We start from the raw sequence: 19,186 nt of genomic DNA, 5'->3' as shown, positions 1-19,186 counted from the left end.
ACTTTTCACAATGATTTACCATGAGTTGTATCAGCTGTATTGTATTTTCTGAGTTTAACACCGTGGGCTTTTTTTTTTTTTTGCAAAGCCTACCACGATTGGTTAATGTATTCCCTGAGGCTGTCAGCGCGGATTCAATTGCGATCAGGACCCTCTGAAAGGGTTATCACTGTGGATGTTGTGAGCTTCATTGCATTTGTCGAGGCTATCACAATAGGTTTTATTGCTATAGGAAACGTTAAAAGGGCCTATCACCGTGGGCTGTGTGAGCTTTTTTGCATTTGTTTAGGCTATCAACTTGTGTTTTGTTCAGACAACACCCCTGTAAAACGCCTTTCACCGTTGGTTGTGTTAGTCTTACTATATTCCCTATATTTTAGCGATAAGAACCATTTAGATTGTCAATCAAACTTGTTTGTGTTAGGTTATGTATGTCCTGAGACTTTCTTCGTGAATTTTATTGCGATAAAACTACTCTAAAAGGCCTGTCACCTTGATTTGTCTTAGCTTTACTGTAGTCGTTGAGTCTATTACCGTGGGCTATATTGCAATAGGTCCCTTTAAAAGGCCAATGACCATAGGTTGTATAAGCTTTACTGCATTAGTTGAGGCAATCACCATGGGTTTTGTTATGATAAGAATCATCTTAAAGGCCTGGTCTCATGGGGTATTTTTGCGATTAGAACCCTCTAAAAGGCATTTTAAAGTGAGCTTTACTTTATATACTTGGGCTTTCTCCGTCGTTTTTATTATAATAAGAACCCTCTAAAAGGCCTTTCATCGCTTGTTATCTGACCTTTACTGAATTCTTTGAGGCTATCACCATGGGTTCAATAATGATAAGAAACATTATAAAAGACTTGTGGATTGTATGAGCTTTGTGGGTTGTTGTGAGCTTTTCTGAATTCTTTGAGGCTATCACCACGGAACATATTGCAATCACAACCCTCTTAAAGGCCTATCACCGTGGGTTGTGTGAGATTTATAGCATTAGTTGAGGCTATCACCTTGGATTTTATTGCGAGAAGAACCATGTGAAAGGCCTATCACTATGGCTTATATGAACTTTACTGCATTCGGGGAGGCTTCACCGTGGGTTATTTTTTATCAAATGAAACCTCATAGGTGCCTATCATCGTGGCTTGCTTAGACTTTACTGCATTCGTTGAAGCTATCACCGTGGTTGTTTATGCGATAAGAATTCTCTGAAAGGCCTATCAACGTGGGTTATGGCAAATTTACTGTGTTCATGGAGGCTATTGCCGTGATATTATTTTATATAGTTTCCTCTTCAATGTGTGAGCTTTACTGCAATCGTTGAAGATATAACCGTAGGTTTTATTTTCTTGTGAACCCTCTAAAGATCTGTCATACTGGGTTGTTTGAGGTTAACTGCATTCATTGAGTCTATCACCGTTGGCATTATTATGAAAAGAACCCTCTTTAATTCCTATCACCGAGGGTCTTTTGATGCTTAATGCATTTGTTGAGGCTATCAACCGGGTTTTCTGGTGATAAGAACCTTCTTTAAGGTCTATCACCGTGTGATGTGTGAGTTTTACTGCTTCGTTGAGACTATCACTGTGTGATTGATTACGATAAGAATAATCCTTTAAATGGCTTAACACCATGCGTTGTGTGAGCTTTACTGTATTAGTTAAGGCTATCACCGTGGGTTTTATTATGATAAGAACCTTGTAAAAGGCTTATCGACGTCGTTTGTTATAGCTTTATTGCATTCGTTAAGGCAATCACCGTTGAATTTTTTGGATAAGAATTCTTTTTTAAGGCCTTTCACCGTGGGTTCTGTGAGCTTTACTGCATTCGTTTAGGCCATCACCGTGGGTTTGATTATAATAAGAACACTCTTAAAGGCCAATAACCGTGGGTTGTTTGAATTTTACTGCATTCGTTGAGGCTCTAAAAGGCTCTTCAACGTGAGTTGTATGAGCTTTACTACTTTCGTTGAGGCTATCATCGTGAGTGTTATTTCGATAAGAACGCTCTAAAGGCCCATTACCGTGGTTTGTGTAAGCATTATTGCATTCGTTGAGGCTATCTCCATGGGTTTTATTTCAATAGGAACCCTCTTAAAGGCTTATGACCTTGGATTTTGTTAGCTTTACTACATTTGTTAAGGCTATCACCGTGGGTTTTATTGCAATAAAAACTCTCCTACGGCCTTATAACCGTGGGATTTGTAAGCTTCATTGCATCCGTTGAGGCTATCATCGTTAGTTTTATATATCGATAAGAACCATCTAATAGGCCGTGGTTGTGTGAGCTTCTCTGATCTCTCTGAGGCTGTTTCCGTCGGTTTTATTATGATTATAACAACCTTTAAAAAGGATTATCACCGTGGATTGTGTGAGCTAGACTGCATTCGTTGAGGCTTTTTTTCATTTGGGTTTATTATGATAGAAACCCGTAAAAGGTCTTTTACGGTGGGTTGTTATGTGTTGAAAAAGGTTTATTACTGTGGGTTGTGGGAGTTTCACTGAAAGTGTTGAGGCTCTCACCGTGGATCTTTATTATGATAAGAACCCTCTCAAATGCCCTTCACCGTGAATTGTGTGAGCTTTACGGCATGCATTTAGGCTATCACCGTTAGGTTCATTGCGATTAGAACTCACTTAAGGGCCTACATTCATGGGCTGTGTGAGTTTTGCTGCAATTTTTGAGGCTATCGCAGTTTATTTAATCATAATAAGTACCCTGTATACGAATAATCACCGGGGTAATGTGAGCTTTACTGCATTCGTTGAGGGTATCAACGTGAGTTTGATTACGATAAGAACCCTCTGAAACGCCTATTACTCTGGGCTGTATGAGCTTTTATTTATTCGTTGAGGTTAACACCGTGTATTTAAATGCGATAAGAAACCCTCTTAAAGGCATATATTCGAGGGTTGTGAAAGCTTTACTGCATTCGTTGAGGCTATAACCTTGCGTTTTATTATAATAACAACCCTCTTAATGACCTATCACCATGGGCTGTGATAGCTGTACTGCATTAGTTGACGCTATCACTGCTGGTTTTATAGCTGTAAAAACCTTAAAGGCCTTTCAACGTGAACTGTTTGAGTCTGACTGCATTCGTTGAGGCTATCACCGTGGGTTAAATTGCGATTATAACCCTCTAAAAGGCCTATCACCGTGAATTATGTGAGCGTTACTGCATTTGTTGAGGCTAACACCGCGTATTTTACTGGAATATGAACCATGTTAAAAGCCTATCACCGGGGGTTGTTTGAGGTATTTTGCATTTGTCGAGGCTATCACCGTGGGCTTTATTATGGTTTGAACCCTCTAAAATTCCTATCATCGAGGGTTTTATGAGCTTTACTGAATTCGTTGAGGCTATCACGGTGGGTTTTATATCGATAAGAACCCTGTTAAAGGCCGTGTAACCGTGTGTTGTGTGAGGTTTACTGAATTTGCTGAGGCTATCTTCGTTGGTTTATTGCGATAAGAACCCTTTATTATGTTTATCACGGTGGCTTGTAAGAGCTTTACTTTTTTCACTGAGGCTATCATCGTTCGATATAACGTGTTAATGACCGTCTGAAAGGCCACTCTCCATGGGTCGTTTGAGTTTTACTTAATTCTCTGATGCTATCACCCAGGGCTTCACTATGATAGGAACACTTTAAAAGGCCTATCACGGTGATGGCTGTATTACTCTATTCCTTGGGGCTATCACCGTGCTTAATTTGAGATGAGAAATATTAGATAGGGCTATCACTGACTGTTGTGTGAGCATTACTATATTCCCTGAGGCTATCATCGTGCTTAATTTGAGATAAGAAATATGAGACAGGGCTATTACCGTGGGTTGTGTGAGCTTTTCTGTATTCCCCGATGCTAATACTGTGCTTAAATTGAGATAGGAAATATAAGATAAGACTCGCACCGCGGGTTGTATGAGCTTAACTGTATTCCTAGAGGCTATGACTTTGCTAAATTAGTGATAAAAATTATGACATACGTGTGATCTTTGTGTGTTGTGTGAGCTTCAAAATAATCATTGAGGCTAATATCTTGTTGAGGGCTATCGTGTGAGTTGTGTGCCGGGCTTTATTGTATTCCTTGTGGCTAACGAGATAGGAAGTATAAGATACTGTGTTTTATTTGAGATAGAACATATTGGATAGAGATATCTCCATGTGTGTTGTGAGGTTTACTGTATTCCCTTAGGCTATTACCGTATTTGAGATAAGAAATATTAGGTATGGCTATCTACATGCGTTGTTTATGTTTTACCATATTCCCTGAGGCTAACACCGTGCTTCAGTTGATACGAGAAATATTATATGGGGTTATAACTCTAGATTGTATGAGCTTTACTGTTTTTCCCCTGAAGCTATCACCTTGCCTAATATGACATAATATATATGTGATATTGCTTTCACCGCGGGCTGTGTGAGCTTTACTCTTTTCCCTGAAATCATCGTAGACCTATCAACTTAAAAGGGAAAAATATGTAAATGATGATAGAGAAGTATACTCAGAAGTATCTTATAAATTTATTTTTTGTGCGATTCTTGACCGGATTTGAGTTAAATGCCTTGAAACGCTTCTCACCTTACATTGGAAACCTTTTAAGTCCGATTTGAGTGTAAATAGTTTCATTTGTTTCGTCATTTTACATTATAAAAATGAAAATTGTATGAAACGAAAAACAAGTTTCGGAAAACAATTTGCGGTCCTTTTATGTGAAAAATCATGAGTGAAGGCCATTTAAATGTTACACACATCTCGAATAAGAACTATGACAATTACTGATAGAATTATGCAAAAGATGTATTTTAATAGCAGATAAGTAAACGTCCTGAAGATTTAAGCTGTCTCGTGTCAGTGCCCTATTCCCTACAGGTAAACATTTGAATGCTTAAAATGAGCAATTTTAGACGTTTCATATTTATAAATGCCAAATTGTTTTGCTTAAGGAAAGAAAATTACATTTTTTAAAAAGTAAGTTGCATCATGCTTTAGATTATTATAAACAATAGTAAATAATTCACCATTATATACGAAGCAGTACTTAAGTCAGTTTCAAATTATATATGCAGTAAAACAACAGCCGAGAAATACATTATAATAGTTATTCATGTGTTTCAAGTGTATATAACAGTTCAGAAAATATTTCCAAATTTCCAAATGTTGAACAACAACATAATTATAAAATAATAATCCATCTCGAAAAGGCAGCATTTTGTCTTAAAAATTTCATAGAGGAAAGAGTCATTTATGTACCTGATTAAAAAGGTTTGAAATGGAGAATCGATGTTTGATTTTTATAAACAATTATCGTCATTTTCCTGATGTGAACATTAGTCGAGTAATATCAAATAAAAAGGTTTTAAATGGAGTATCAATGTTTGATTTTTATTTACAATTATCGTCTTTTTTCTGATGTGAAAATGAGTCGAGTAATATCATATCTTTTGTTTCCTGTAAACGTCTAACACAGCAAGTTGATAGAAACACCATCACTCCGCAAATGAAATACATTATTCCAGGTAGAAGTCCATCCTGTAAAAATGTAACTGAAATATAATCTGACAAAGAGAAAAAAGAAATAAAGCAGGTGATTGGACAATAAACATTACGTTTAATGACATGTTTAACAAGAGGTATGCATATAACTAAAATTGGCGACTTTTAATAAAAAATTAACGTATAGTGCTACAGACAATAACATCTTTCTTTTATTGTTCTAATTGTATTTACTTGTGAAAAATATCCAAGCATTATTTCCTTTTTCAACAGTCTTTTTGGTGTAAAAATGCAAAATCTAAGTACACAATCATAAGAAATCAACAAGGAATATAATAGACAGTACAAACCAGATAAATCAACACCGGGGAAACAATAGAGCCGACTCTTCCAATTGTTGATAGTAGTCCATATCCATTTCCCCTAAAATACCATATAAAGATCAGCTTTAGATAAAAATAAAATGTAAGCCAGACTAAATATATTTGCTTTATAAAGTTTAAATATATAATTATGTTGTGAATATTGAGAAAAAAAATAGAATATTGTTTAATTCTATAAATCTAAGACCATCAAAATAGACATATTTCTAAATAACTGAGAGAGTTGTTCGGTTTTACGAAAACGGAAATAAATTCATAAAGTTAATTGTAGATAATCATGTCCTTAACCTTTTTGCAATTGTATGTGTTATCATCTTTAAGAAAGTTAATCCATGGGTCATTATATGTCTCACCTTACTACTGTAGGATAAAGTTCATTTGTGTATATAATGATAGCATAGTATGCAGTTGTCAATGTCATTTTTGCAAGAAGCGAAACGATCAACGAAATTGTAGTGAGTGTTATTGAATGTTGGGAGAGTTTATCTGAAATCAAATCAAGAGTTTATCATATACATAAACTGTAAGACAGTGTCATTAAGCATTGATTTGTACCATCATTACAATAAAAGATCAGTGTTTCTTTTTTGGCCATTTCGTCGTGCCTAACATACATGTGCTAGAGCGATTTATCTGACAGTTATGTTTTGATAATGGAATTACCAGGGCCGCTTTGTAGTTAGCATTTTTTCAACTTGCCCTAAGTCGAGCTGCAATAATTGCGCGAGCTCGTTTGATTAAATATTATGATATCCTTAGATTTTTTTCCTTCTCCGTTCATGTTTATTACTTTTCCATATGCACTTTTTACAGAAGAATATTGCTATTAGTCATATTTAATATTTGACAATTTGGTTGTATATATTTAATATTTTTTCTTCAGTAAAATTTTATAATTCAAGGGTCGGTGAAAAATAATTGTGCACAAGAACTCAGGTTCAACTTAAATTGATTGTCATCAACGCATCGTGTTACAATTATATAAAGTTTTATATGACATTTGAAATAACATTACCGTAATACTGCAAAATTCCTGAAATAACACTCAGTATACCGGACGCTAAAGAAACAAATACGAGATATTTCTTTCGCCCGTATCTGAAAAAATAATTTAATTGAACTTATTAATGCTTGTAAATGCAGATGTAATTAAGAATTTCAAACCCACTTTTTTCTGAAGACCAAAGTGAATGTTTTATTAAAACAAAAAGGGCCAAATAATCTCAACAGCAAGACATATATAAAATAACTGGGACTTATAAATAACAAAGGCGATTTTAAAATCAATATTTAAGTGACAACGTATGTTAAAATAATTAAACGGAAAGAAATGTAAGTATTAAAATTTTGCAAACGAGAACTGAAACAATAAACACTGAAATGTACCTGTTTACCAGAGGGGCTGTGATAGAAACGGACGGTAAGTCAACAAGATTTATAAGAAATATTGTTAAATAAATGTTGACAGAAAAACTTTCCATTCCTAAAGCCATACAAAACCAAGAACAGCAAATTGCAAACCTGCAAAAAATACGTATACTGAAGTAAATATCTTAAACACATTCTATCTGCACATTAAACCTATTCCGACAAATATTGAACAATATACGCATGATGAATGTGACATTGTTTTGATGAAACATTGAAATTTGCTACAATATCTCAACCATGATACTACTTTATTTATACAAATAGAAAATATTTAGAGATCATTATGCTTTAATGTCCATTATGCACAAGAAATGCATTTACTTTTATTCATAAGAAAATTAGTGTTCTGTTATATTTATCATAACGTCACTTATTGTCCAACTTCTTGACCCATCTTTATTTTATGTTGCTCTTTGGTTAATAGTACAGAAATAGTAATAATTTAATGATTTAGTGTTTTGAACTATTGTAATTTTTTATTTGCATTTTGCTTAATCTGTCAGAAATAATTTTATTTTATCTAACATGATTTAAAAGCACTATTTAAGCGTTATAAAAACGCATGTATGCTCTAACAAAAATATTTTCTCGCTCGCGAGCTATGAGGGTGGGTCAATATGTAATGAATATGGTCAGTATATTTAACAGAAAGCAAATTCTTTAGAATTTTCTATTTCAACTTTTCGAAATACACGCCTCCTACAGAAATACAATGTTTCAGACGTTTAATCCTTTTTTAAAATGCTTCAACATAGTCTCCTTAGGTATACCTTCCAATCATTGAATAATGGCCGATTCAAGTCCATGTCTTCTCTTGTAGCCACGACCTTCAAGATCTCTTTTTCAGTCTAGAATAGACGAAAATGTTACAGGGTGCCAAGTTTGCAGAAAACAATGGTTGTTTAAAGACAGTCAGTCGTTCCTCTCGAGAAAAAAGACAAATATTACAGTAGCTCCTTGTATGCAGGAACGCTGAAAATATAGGCCTTTCATACCAGTCGAATGACGAAGTGAAGTTGTTTTTTTAAACACACCATCTCGATATTACTTACATATGGCGGAAATGCCTCTAGAAACATGAATTCGGACACTAGTGTTGCGAGAACACTTGGCAATGCATGGTCGACGAGCATTTTTGGTGGTCCAAATCTTATTCTTGCACTTTCTTTTCTCCTTCTGGACAGACATAAGCGAATGGATTTTCAATCTCGTAGTTATTCGCATCACTTCCATGTGATTCTTTAGAACAGTATGAGTTGACGTTTTTGATGCCCCTGCGATATGGGCTATCTGGTTAAGTACGAGTCTGACATCTTTGTCAATAATAAGCTTGATATAATCATTGTGTTTTGCCCAGTTTTGAATTTATGCTTCCACCTCGACACAGTTGCATAAGATACTTCATTATTGCAATAAATATTTCAAATATCATTATAAACATTTAAATTGGATTTTCCTAGTTTTGCACAAAGTTTCATGCAAGCCCATATTTCAGCAATTTTAACTGAGCTTTTATCAGCAGTATCTTACATGAAGTTTTCGAAAAAGGTACTTTTGAATGTGAATAAAAATCTTAATATGTTGACTACACACATAAGTTTGGTATCATGTGAGATCAGAGGCCTCGAAGCATATCATAGTTCAAGCAAACACAATACTCAAGAGCTAATTAGAAAATATACTTCATATTGCATTACATATGGACCCACCCTTGTATAATGTGCTTTTAAAATTATTTGAAGGAAACTTGTACTTGCCATGGTATTGTAAGGGGCACAGTCACTTTTCGAAGGTCCTTGTTTGACCACAATATGGTTAATGAAAATGGCGATATATTTTCAGTTGACGTTGCTGCAATTTCCTTTTGAGCTGCTTCAAATAGACCATCTATATCTGGTTTAATGACTCTATTGACATTTGCCACAAAGCTGATCGTTTGATCAGCGCGCTCAAATTTTAATTTAGAAATCAACCATCTGAAACTTTCAGGTATAAAACTGAAATGTAAAATGCAGATCTATTTTATCCTCATGTTTGTTTTATTGAGCTAATGCTCCGTGGTCGAGGGGTTAGAGTCGATGACTTCTAACCCAGTTACCTCTCTGGCGTAGGTTCGATCCCCGGGAGATGCTTTGGTAGTTTAGCGCGGAGGAAGGTAGTCTAGTACTGGTGTAACTCTCCAGGAACGATGGTTAGGAAACTACCCGCCTATATGACTGAAATACTGTTGGGAAAAAGCGTAAAATGAAACAAACAAACAAACAAAGTTAAACAGGTTTGTACTGTTTATCACAAAACTTTATCAGTATATACGATATATACCAATTATATTAATCGAAGTATGCTATTCATTTTTTCGGATTACGATTTTTCTTATTGAAAACACAAATACTGGAATTTACTACAATAATTAACGTTTCTTTAAAAAATTTACAAACAACAGCAAATCTTACCACAGAGTCATCAAAATGGGAATGCCAATAAGTGTCTTTAATAAATGGATACTCCTCCAATCATGTAACCAAAATGATACAAATGCAAACAGCATTGCAGCAATTGGCTCGGATGGGAAACATACAGCTATCGGTCGCAGTTTTGACGGTACAAATTCAACCATAAGAGGGAATGCTACCGTAAAGTAAATACCGGCTCCTATTCCAATAAGAAAGCGAATAACTGCATAAACCTCCCACGTCTGTATGAAATAAGCGATGAAATTGAAGACAACCAACAATAATACATTTATTATCAAAGAAGGTTTGCGTCCAATGGAGTCTGCCAACGGACCTGTTACGATGTTTCCGACAAAAACTCCTGCCATTTGAACGGACGTTACAACGGCCACAACCCATCTTTTGTCACACACTAGGTTCCACTGTCATATAAAAAGGCAAATAACTAGTTATCTTTCATCTTTCAGGTACATATCTATTTGCTCTTATGATATTATCTCTAAATATCTATAATGAATTGAAAACTTAATATATTGATAACTTAATATTTTGACTTGAAATATTAATAAAGGTCAGTTCAGCATTTATGTATGGAGACATTTATTTATCAAAGTCAACCAATAATAATTTCTGAGCATTTAAACTAATCTAAACTGCAATATTGAAAACTTTACTTAATACCTTACCTCTGAAACAATAGTATTCATCTTTGGTGAAAATTGGTAAGAACTGCATGTGGAATATGTCCCAACCGAACAAAGACGATGCGTAGAAATCGTGCTTGCGTTTATGAAAGACATGGCAGTTGCTTCAATGTTAAGAATCCGACAAGTGAATCCCGGATCATATCCAATAAACGCCATTCCAAGAACACTCCATGCTGCTAATATGATAGCTACGTGTGTTATAACACAGAGAAGTTTTTGTAAAAGTCCGCATCCACCAAGGTCATTCATCAAATTGTCTACTTTATAACTATACAATGACATTCTGGGGAAATCTTTTAGAGTTACTTTGATAATTTTATCTTTATTGATATTATTCCATCGAATGAAGGTATTTCAGCACGTAATACTTAAGTGTCGTAAAAGACCAATGTATTTTAATTGAACTGCATTGTCATGAAGGTTTTATCATTAAATCACGTACATACTCTCAAATACAACGAAATATCAGTCATATCATTACAAACTCTTACTAAAATATAAATAAAAATCTTCTTTTCGTGCTGTATGTTATTGCTTTATTCAATTTAATGAATAAATTTACACTTCTGATGAAATAATATAATTGATATAAGAGAGAAAACAAAGTTTTTGTTCATAAAAGGCCAACGATTTGAAAGTCAAATGATGTTAGGAAACAGGAAATGATACCTGCATAATTTTTAGTGTTGCTATATTTATCTTTTACTTATAATTAAATTATTGATTTCGTCACCTGTTCTGATAAGGATTGGCTATTATTTATGTCTGTATAAAAATGCACTTTTCAAGATGACGGGAGGCAATTAAATCTTGTCTTTGATTTGTTTCCATTTTCTTACATACATCTCCCAAAACAGAATACTTATGGACTTATCTTTTGATACTGGAAATTGTTCCAAAGTGGAAGTCTTTTTTGCGTTTTGATGCTAGGGTTGACTGTCTTGTCTTACTAAATTGTATTTTGTCCACCTTTTGCTTATACAGTCATTTACCTTCGTTACATAAATTGTGTATAGTACTGTCATACATATGTTTTACATAATTTTTGTATCCAGACTCGGAAAAGATATGCCGATATTCTATTCTTGTGTTATGCCTATGTTTGTCCTTTGTATGCCCCCCCCCCCACAAAGTGGGGAGCATATAGCGTTGCACTTGTCCGTCCGTCCGTCTGTCCGTACGTCCCGAAATCTTGTGAACGAAACTTCTCTTAAACCGGATGGCAGATTTTGCTTAAACTTCCAGGGATGAACAACCTTAATGTGTAGATGGTAGTAAAGGAAGGAATTTTTGCTGCGACAAAATTTAACAGAATTATGGCCCTTTGTTGATTTTTTCACTATATACCATATAGAAATTTTGTGAACGCAACTCCTCTTAAACCGGATGGCAGATTTTGCTTAAACTTCCAGGGATGAACAACCTTAATGTGTAGATGGAAGTAAAGGAAGGAATTTTTGCTGCGACCAAAATAACAGAATTATGGCCCTTTGTTGATTTTTTCACTATATACCATATATATGTTGTCAGTGGGGGCATCCGTGTCCTTTGAACACAGTTCTAGTTTCGAATTGTTTTGATTTGTTTTTGTCAAGCATGCAGGTGTTACGATGTGAACACAAAGTATACTATAAAATTAAAATGTTATACATACGACGGAAATTACATGAATGAAATGATAATTTTATTGAACAACAAGTTTTCTAGTGGAATTCAAAATGATAAAATAGCAAACTAAAATCAATTCAGTTCATTCGTACTTGCATATCATGTCATTTTGCGTATGTTGCTTGCTTCTGTCTAAATTTGAAATGCGTCATCTATGATATGTTATAAATTTGATTCTGTTATAAATTTAGCAAAAAGAATAAAATTATTGGATAGTCTTTTTAATACAGAATCATCAACAAATATTTAGGTAATGATTCATATTACTTGTTGATTTAATTGCTCTCGGGAAATTGCTTTGAGATGAGTTTCTTTTTCTAATACAGCATTAAATCCACGTAACTAGAACAGTTGGCATTTTCATATCTAATTCATGTGCCATCTATCTTAGGTTTCAGCTAATTGATCAAAATAAAAATAAGTAAGGAAAAGGAAAAAAATGAATCCTGAATTTTCTTAAAGGCTGAAAAATAATATTTGAAATGATTGATTATTCTTTTACAAAAAGACTTACTGTAACAATAAACTACGGTGGCATAAAAGTGACATTTGCAATTTTTTCATTTTTTTTTTTTTTGTTTTTGAAACTTTTTTTGTTTTGTTTTTCGCACATTTTTTGTTTTTTTTTTTTTTTTTTTGGAACTTTTTTTTTTTTTTTTTCGCACATTTTTTTTGTTTTTTTTGTTTTTGAAACTTTTGTTTTTTTGTTTTTCGCACATTTTTAATTTTTTGTTTTTGAAACTTTTTTTTTTAGTTTTGTGTACATATTTTATTTTAGTTTTTCGTACATATTTTAAGCCAATCAAAACAGTTACACCTTATAGAAATAGTTATCTCCCATAGTATAAATTATGCCATTTCCTTGTTCAAAAATGGATAACACACATAGTTACTTCCCTTAGTATGAAATAAGCCGTTAATGTACCTCGGTATACACGATGGGGTCTCAAATCTAGGAATTTCTACGAAAGCGAGGGGTAGACTCTTCAACACTGGCACGAATGGCCACGGATAAGGTAACTTGGATTTTTTTTTTTTTTTTTTTTTTTTTTTTTGGTTTTACGTCACACCGACACAGTATAGGTCATTCGGCGACGTACCAGCGAAGACCTCAGGTGCCCTTCCGTGCATTATTTCAGGCACAAACGGGCAAGGTAACTTGTTCCGAGGCATATATTATTATAGATTATTTTAATTATATATAGTAATTGTGGTAAATCTAAACCGTTGAGCCACACATAGTGATTAAAAATGTGACTTAAAAGTGCATAAATCAAATTTTGTAAACAATCTTATTATTTAAATTTTGTATAGATAGTCCTGATATATAAAAGCATATATATACCGGTACGGCTGTCGACGGTTGAACGGCTGTCTGCCCATTTGATTGTACGTTGTGTACAAGCCTTTAAGAGTCTAATGAATTAGACTAACATGCATTCTTGCTCTGTGCTTTTATATATCAGGACTATCTATACAAAATTTAAATAATAAGATTGTTTACAAAATTTGATTTCTGCACTTTTAAGTCACATTTTTAATCACTATGTGTGGCTCAACGGTTTAGATTTACCACAATTACTATATATAATTAAAATAATCTATAATAATATATGCCTCGGAACAAGTTACCTTGCCCGTTTGTGCCTGAAATAATGCACGGAAGGGCACCTGAGGTCTTCGCTGGAACGTCGCCAAATGACCTATACTGTGTCGGTGTGACGTAAAACCAAAGAAAAAAATCCAAGTTACCTTATCCGTGGCCATTCGTGCCAGTGTTGAAGAGTCTACCCCTCGCTTTCGTAGAAATTCCTCGATTTGAGACCCCATCGTGTATACTGAGGTACATTAACGGCTTATTTCATACTAAGGGAAGTAACTATGTGTGTTATCCATTTTTGAACAAGGAAATGGCGTAATTTATACTATGGGAGATAACTATTTCTATAAGGTGTAACTGTTTTGATTGGCTTAAAAATATGTACGAAAAACTAAAATAAAATATGTACACAAAACTTAAAAAAAAATTCAAAAACAAAAAAATAAAAAATGTGCGAAAAACAAAAAACAAAAAGTTTCAAAAACAAAAAAAAAAAAAAAATGTGCAAAAAAAAAAAAAAAAAAAAAAAAAAAAAAAAAAAAAAAAAAATGTGCGAAAAACAAAAAAAAAAAAGTTCCAAAAACAAAAAAAAAAATAAAAAATGTGCGAAAAACAAAAAAAAAAGTTTCAAAAACAAAAAAAAATAAAAAATTTGCAAATGTCACTTTTATGCCACCGTAATAAACGGTCATTTCTATACTTTACCAATAACCGGCATGACATTAAGAAAACCGGTGGCTATACATGTACAAATTTATTACTTTTTTAGTTTATTGGTATTCCACCGACCGCATGGCCTCTGACCTCGAATAAGGATATTGCGAGTTCCTGTCTCGTTGTGATCGTTTCATTTCTTTTTTATTTCATCCGACTATTTAAACAAATTATGCTGTAACATTATGCTTATGTTAACTGAATGTTTCAGGCGTTTTATTTAAAGAGATACACATGAATTCATTTCTTATTCGTTAACAGAGACCCATGAGAAACAAATGACCCATGAGAAACAAATGATTCTAGAGTATTTTTCAAACATAGTAGCAAACATTTACACTAAATACCATTTCCGGCAGCAAATAAACTGAAAAATAATCCTCTATGTCATTTATAGATCTCAAAATTCTTGCACGTGAAAAGGATACATATATTTTGAAATGCTGAGTGTCCGTATCAAAATTATTCCGACGAGGATGGGATTCGAACCCACGCGGGCAGAGCCCAATGGATTAGCAGTCCATCGCCTTAACCACTCGGCCACCTCGTCACACGGTCGTCGCTTCTTATATATACACATGTAAAATACATTTACTAAAAGCATAAACACCGTTTACTCGATCATACCGGCCAATAAAAAAACTAATTCGTTAGCATGAAATAATAATTATAATGTTGATGATGATGCCTCAACATTATATTTCGTTGTTTCGTGTCTTTTCACATTACCATTAAGTCATCGTCGAATAATATACATGTGCACATAAAGTATATGCAGTCCACCGCTTTAGCCACTCGGCCACCTCATCCATTGAACGCCTTTGATTGTTGACGGCAATAATTTTACATAAATTTGAATATGTATATTAAATACTGCACAATTTGTAACACATATAAATTATTTACCTTGTAAAGATCGAAAGATAAAAAGATCTGTATGATATTGTGCAATACCGGATATTCAATATTAATTAGATAGATAAATAGAAAATATTAATGTTACTTTTTCACAATAATAATCTAATTGATATCTATTCAAAGTTTGAATTTCGGAACGACATGAAAGATGCGATAGTAAAATGTGAATTAATTAAATACAAGGGTCTTATTTTCTCTTTCAACGTCAAAAATTGTATACATGGTTTCATCAATATATTCATACACAGATGCGACTTTAAAGGTTCTTTGACATTAACTACAACTTTATCTTACTGGATCTTAACTGCTTATCTAAATTTAAGTTACATTTATAAATGATAACAATTTTATTACTAGCTTTAGAATGTTATATCCATCTTCTGTGACAGTTCTTAAGGAATTTCTTAACATGTACATGTTTATTGACAATTGATATTGTTTAATTGAATGTTTGGAGTTAAATGTTTTTAATGTCGCCTTTTCACACCTACGCATACAATACAAAATTTCTGCATTTTATTTCATTTATTTATACATACGCTTGTTCTCTGAGTATTGGAATAACGTAATGGCTGAAACGTATTATCTTAAATGATTGATTATACTTTACATTTGATAACCAAAATAATCCCCTATGCTCTAGCTCTCTTTATTATTGAGCGTGAAAAGGATACAAATATATCACAAGTTTCATTGGAATGTTAAGTGTCCTTATTAACAAAATAATTTCGACGAGGATGGGATTCGAACCCACGCGGGCAGAGCCCAATGGATTAGCAGTCCATCGCCTTAACCACTCGGCCACCTCGTCGGAAGATAGTAAAAAGAATACATAAATGTCAATATATGAGTATGTATCAAATACATAAACAGTTTTTAATATCGAATAAAAGATCATTAACTACATCTTTAACTTACTAGATCTTGTTATAAACTTATCAATTTAGTTTAGAAACACTTTTTTTGCATAATTATATTTTTAAATTATTAGTTTCATATCAGAATTTTATAGAGATATTACGTGAGAATTTGCTCATGGAAACTGCAAATTTTAAGTCTATATATATTTAGTAACTGTCACCAGTTATGTCGATGTTTTAGACCGTTTCGTATGAGAGAGTAGCTTCAAAAACGGAGAAATACATACAGCCATTATTCTTTATAACGCCTTCTATTTAAGATATCTTACAAAAAACAATTTAATTGATAGTTTTAATATGATACCCAATATAGTATATATAGGTTGGGACGGGATCGAACGCACAATGACGAGTGGAGCTCTAGGTATAAGCAGTCAATATATATTAAAAATTTGAATTTCGGAACCACATTTAAGAAACGATAGTAAACAATTGTATACATAGTTTCATCAATTTATTCATATATTGTACTCCCTGAATCTTAATATTAAATGTGCATCTTTATTCAAAATGCATTTGTAAATAATAATACTTTTATTGCTAGCCATAGAATTTTACATCCATCCTCTGAAACACTTTTAGAGGAATTTCTTTCAATTTTCATTGACAAATGATATTGTTTAATTAAAAGTTTTGAGTTGAATGTTTTAAATATCGCGTTTTCCTTCCTACGCACACAATAAAAAATACTGCATTTTATTACATCATACATAAGTTCTTTTCTGAGTATTGGAATAAACTTTGCCGTGAGTAGATTCTGAAAATATTTGCCATGGTAGGTAATTTAGCCATTGCAAAATTACTGCTTGTCATCACGTAAGCGGCCGCGTGGCCTAATGGATAAGGCGTCTGACTTCGAATCAGAAGATTGCGAGTTCGAGTCTCGTCGTGGTCGTTGTTATTTTTATTGAATGATTTTTTCGATAAAACTATAACGCAATGATTCGAGAATACAACAATACGAAAATAAAAAGTAGAATAAAACAATGCAAAAAGCGAAAATGCAAGAAATTAGATAATTATGCTGAAAAGGCAAAAAAGGCGAAAACAAGCCGGGAACCAGTCTAATCTGCTCAGGGGCAAAACCCAATATAAAAGACAGTCAATGTAATATTTTCTACCATACCTTTGCTAATATTTTCATTAATTGCTGTTGGATAAAGCTTTCTATGAGTTACTCTAACATAAAGGGTTTTTTAACGATTTTGTTTCTTGTAAAGTAAACAATCAGAAGGTCGTAGTAGTATATAAAGCTTTAAAGTTTTCAGATTACATGTATAACGTTTAATGTTACATGGTTTTAAGTTTATAAATCTTTAAGTTTTCTTTATAGGCGAATCATTCGGTTTGCTCATCTTACAAATTGTCAACATTTTTTAACACATTACAATGACAATTTCATTTTTTTTTTTCTTATGTATTTTCAAAAATATTTCAATGCTTCCATGGTAAAATTTTGTTATAAATTATATTATGCTAAAATGGGGTACTCAACTAGCAAACTCTATCCTCGACGTTTCATAGTATAATTTGAACGAAGTTTAGAAATGAATCGCATTTCTCCAGTTCTCATCCATTCACAATCAGTGTCTCTTACTACAAAATGTTTATCCCATTTCGAACTTAAAAATGTCAAAGTGAGTTCTTTCACAGTGTCTGTCGAGCAAAAATCATGGACTCTATCCAAAACAGTTTGGAAAAACTTGACTTCATTGTTGAAATCACTTCCCATCGTTTTCAACTTTGTTTCAAATACTTCTGAAAAATAATTATAAATTTCAAAGTCTAAAAAACTTGTATTTTTATACTTTGCTATTTCAGTAGCATTTAGCACAATTTGGCTGTGTTTATGTGAATTGCTTTTTAGATAGATAATGTCAATAAATGACCAGTTAAGTGCCGTTTTCATCATGACCAAAGATTCATTAAACTTTTCCATTATCATAACAAGTAAAAATTCTGAATTAAGCTTATCCAAATATGCCTTTATTTGAGCCTTTTTATTTGGCTGAATATACTTGGGAAATCCAAAATCTTTACCCATTGTGTTCCTAGTCCGCGAAAAGAATGCTGTGTTGTATTTTTCTGGGAAATTCACGAGGTTGTGGATGTAATAAGTTGAGGGAATTCTTTTTAGGTATTTATCGCCAATAAGATCCCTGAAATAAAATGCAGCACTGATCATTCTATCAACTGGCTCACGGACGATGGCGATATTTACCGAATCTGCCGGAAGTAGGCTTTTAAACAATTCCGTGCGATAAACGGTGTGGCATGCAAAAATATCGTAGTGTTCACCAGGCCTTAAAGGCAGTTTCTGTCCAGGTGAATCTAGATATGTGCCAGATCTTGGAAGGAGAATATTTAAGTTATGCCGTAGACCAAATCTGAAAAATAGGTTCTGCATAGTTGTCGATCCTGCTTTGTGGACTTTCAAGAACGCCACGTGCGTTTTCATGCCTGTACGAGTTTTAGAACCTTGCGTTGTTGCCATATTAGAAAAAATAACTGCTGTTATGTTCTCCCGAGAAGTGGTGAGAAATGCATTTCCCGTTGAAGTATTTTCATAAAATGGTTCTTTGTAGTCGTGAACTGACATTTTCTTTGTACCGGGAACAAGTGCTAGGAGTTTGTAGCCGAACAAATCAGACATAGTGGTTATAAAGGAAACAACTAGCACAAAAAACAACAGCCTGGAAAAAGTAGACATTGTAGAATTGATTCTCATTTGTTGTCAAAGAAGACTACTTAAATACCGGTTAATAATATATAAATTTCGGTATATTTAGCCAATGAACTACTTTAACGAACTACAATATATAAGTATTTGCTTTATAGATAAATGATATCAGGAAAATATGTTCCACTTTACAAAAGTTATAGAATATAAACA

At 33.4% G+C, this 19,186-nt stretch overlaps 3 protein-coding genes and 3 non-coding genes across 6 annotated transcripts; 1 reads left to right on the top strand and 5 right to left on the bottom strand.

Moving 5' to 3' along the window:
* Positions 1-4,611: 4,611 nt before the first annotated feature.
* On the bottom strand, positions 4,612-7,743 carry LOC132743322 (solute carrier family 22 member 6-like). The gene is made up of 5 exons (XM_060731858.1): positions 7,269-7,743; positions 6,898-6,980; positions 6,236-6,368; positions 5,850-5,922; positions 4,612-5,535 (listed from the first exon to the last, which is right to left on the bottom strand). Exons 1-5 carry the CDS (start codon positions 7,373-7,375, stop codon positions 5,389-5,391), a joined length of 543 nt encoding a protein of 180 aa, XP_060587841.1. The 5' UTR covers positions 7,376-7,743; the 3' UTR covers positions 4,612-5,388.
* A 1,302-nt stretch (positions 7,744-9,045) lies between these two features.
* Positions 9,046-10,825, bottom strand: LOC132743324 (solute carrier family 22 member 4-like). Its single transcript, XM_060731860.1, has 3 exons — positions 10,453-10,825; positions 9,767-10,188; positions 9,046-9,310 (listed from the first exon to the last, which is right to left on the bottom strand). The coding sequence occupies exons 1-3, from the start codon at positions 10,753-10,755 to the stop codon at positions 9,046-9,048; spliced, it is 990 nt and encodes a 329-aa protein (XP_060587843.1). The 5' UTR covers positions 10,756-10,825.
* A 4,098-nt stretch (positions 10,826-14,923) lies between these two features.
* On the bottom strand, positions 14,924-15,005 carry Trnas-gcu (transfer RNA serine (anticodon GCU)). Its single transcript has one exon. It is a non-coding gene; the product is annotated as a tRNA-Ser (tRNA).
* A 1,097-nt stretch (positions 15,006-16,102) lies between these two features.
* Trnas-gcu (transfer RNA serine (anticodon GCU)) lies at positions 16,103-16,184 on the bottom strand. Its single transcript has one exon. It is a non-coding gene; the product is annotated as a tRNA-Ser (tRNA).
* Positions 16,185-17,115: 931 nt separating this feature from the next.
* On the top strand, positions 17,116-17,188 carry Trnar-ucg (transfer RNA arginine (anticodon UCG)). The gene has a single exon. It is a non-coding gene; the product is annotated as a tRNA-Arg (tRNA).
* Positions 17,189-17,723: 535 nt separating this feature from the next.
* On the bottom strand, positions 17,724-18,946 carry LOC132743323 (galactosylceramide sulfotransferase-like). The gene has a single exon (XM_060731859.1). It carries the CDS (start codon positions 18,944-18,946, stop codon positions 17,798-17,800), a length of 1,149 nt encoding a protein of 382 aa, XP_060587842.1. The 3' UTR covers positions 17,724-17,797.
* Positions 18,947-19,186: the final 240 nt, after the last annotated feature.

This window comes from Ruditapes philippinarum, unplaced genomic scaffold (assembly GCF_026571515.1).
Source record: "Ruditapes philippinarum isolate M1 unplaced genomic scaffold, ASM2657151v2 ctg9275_1_1_1_1, whole genome shotgun sequence".
NCBI classification, from domain to species: Eukaryota; Metazoa; Mollusca; class Bivalvia; order Venerida; family Veneridae; genus Ruditapes; species Ruditapes philippinarum.
This window is presented reverse-complemented; position numbering and strand designations above follow the sequence as displayed.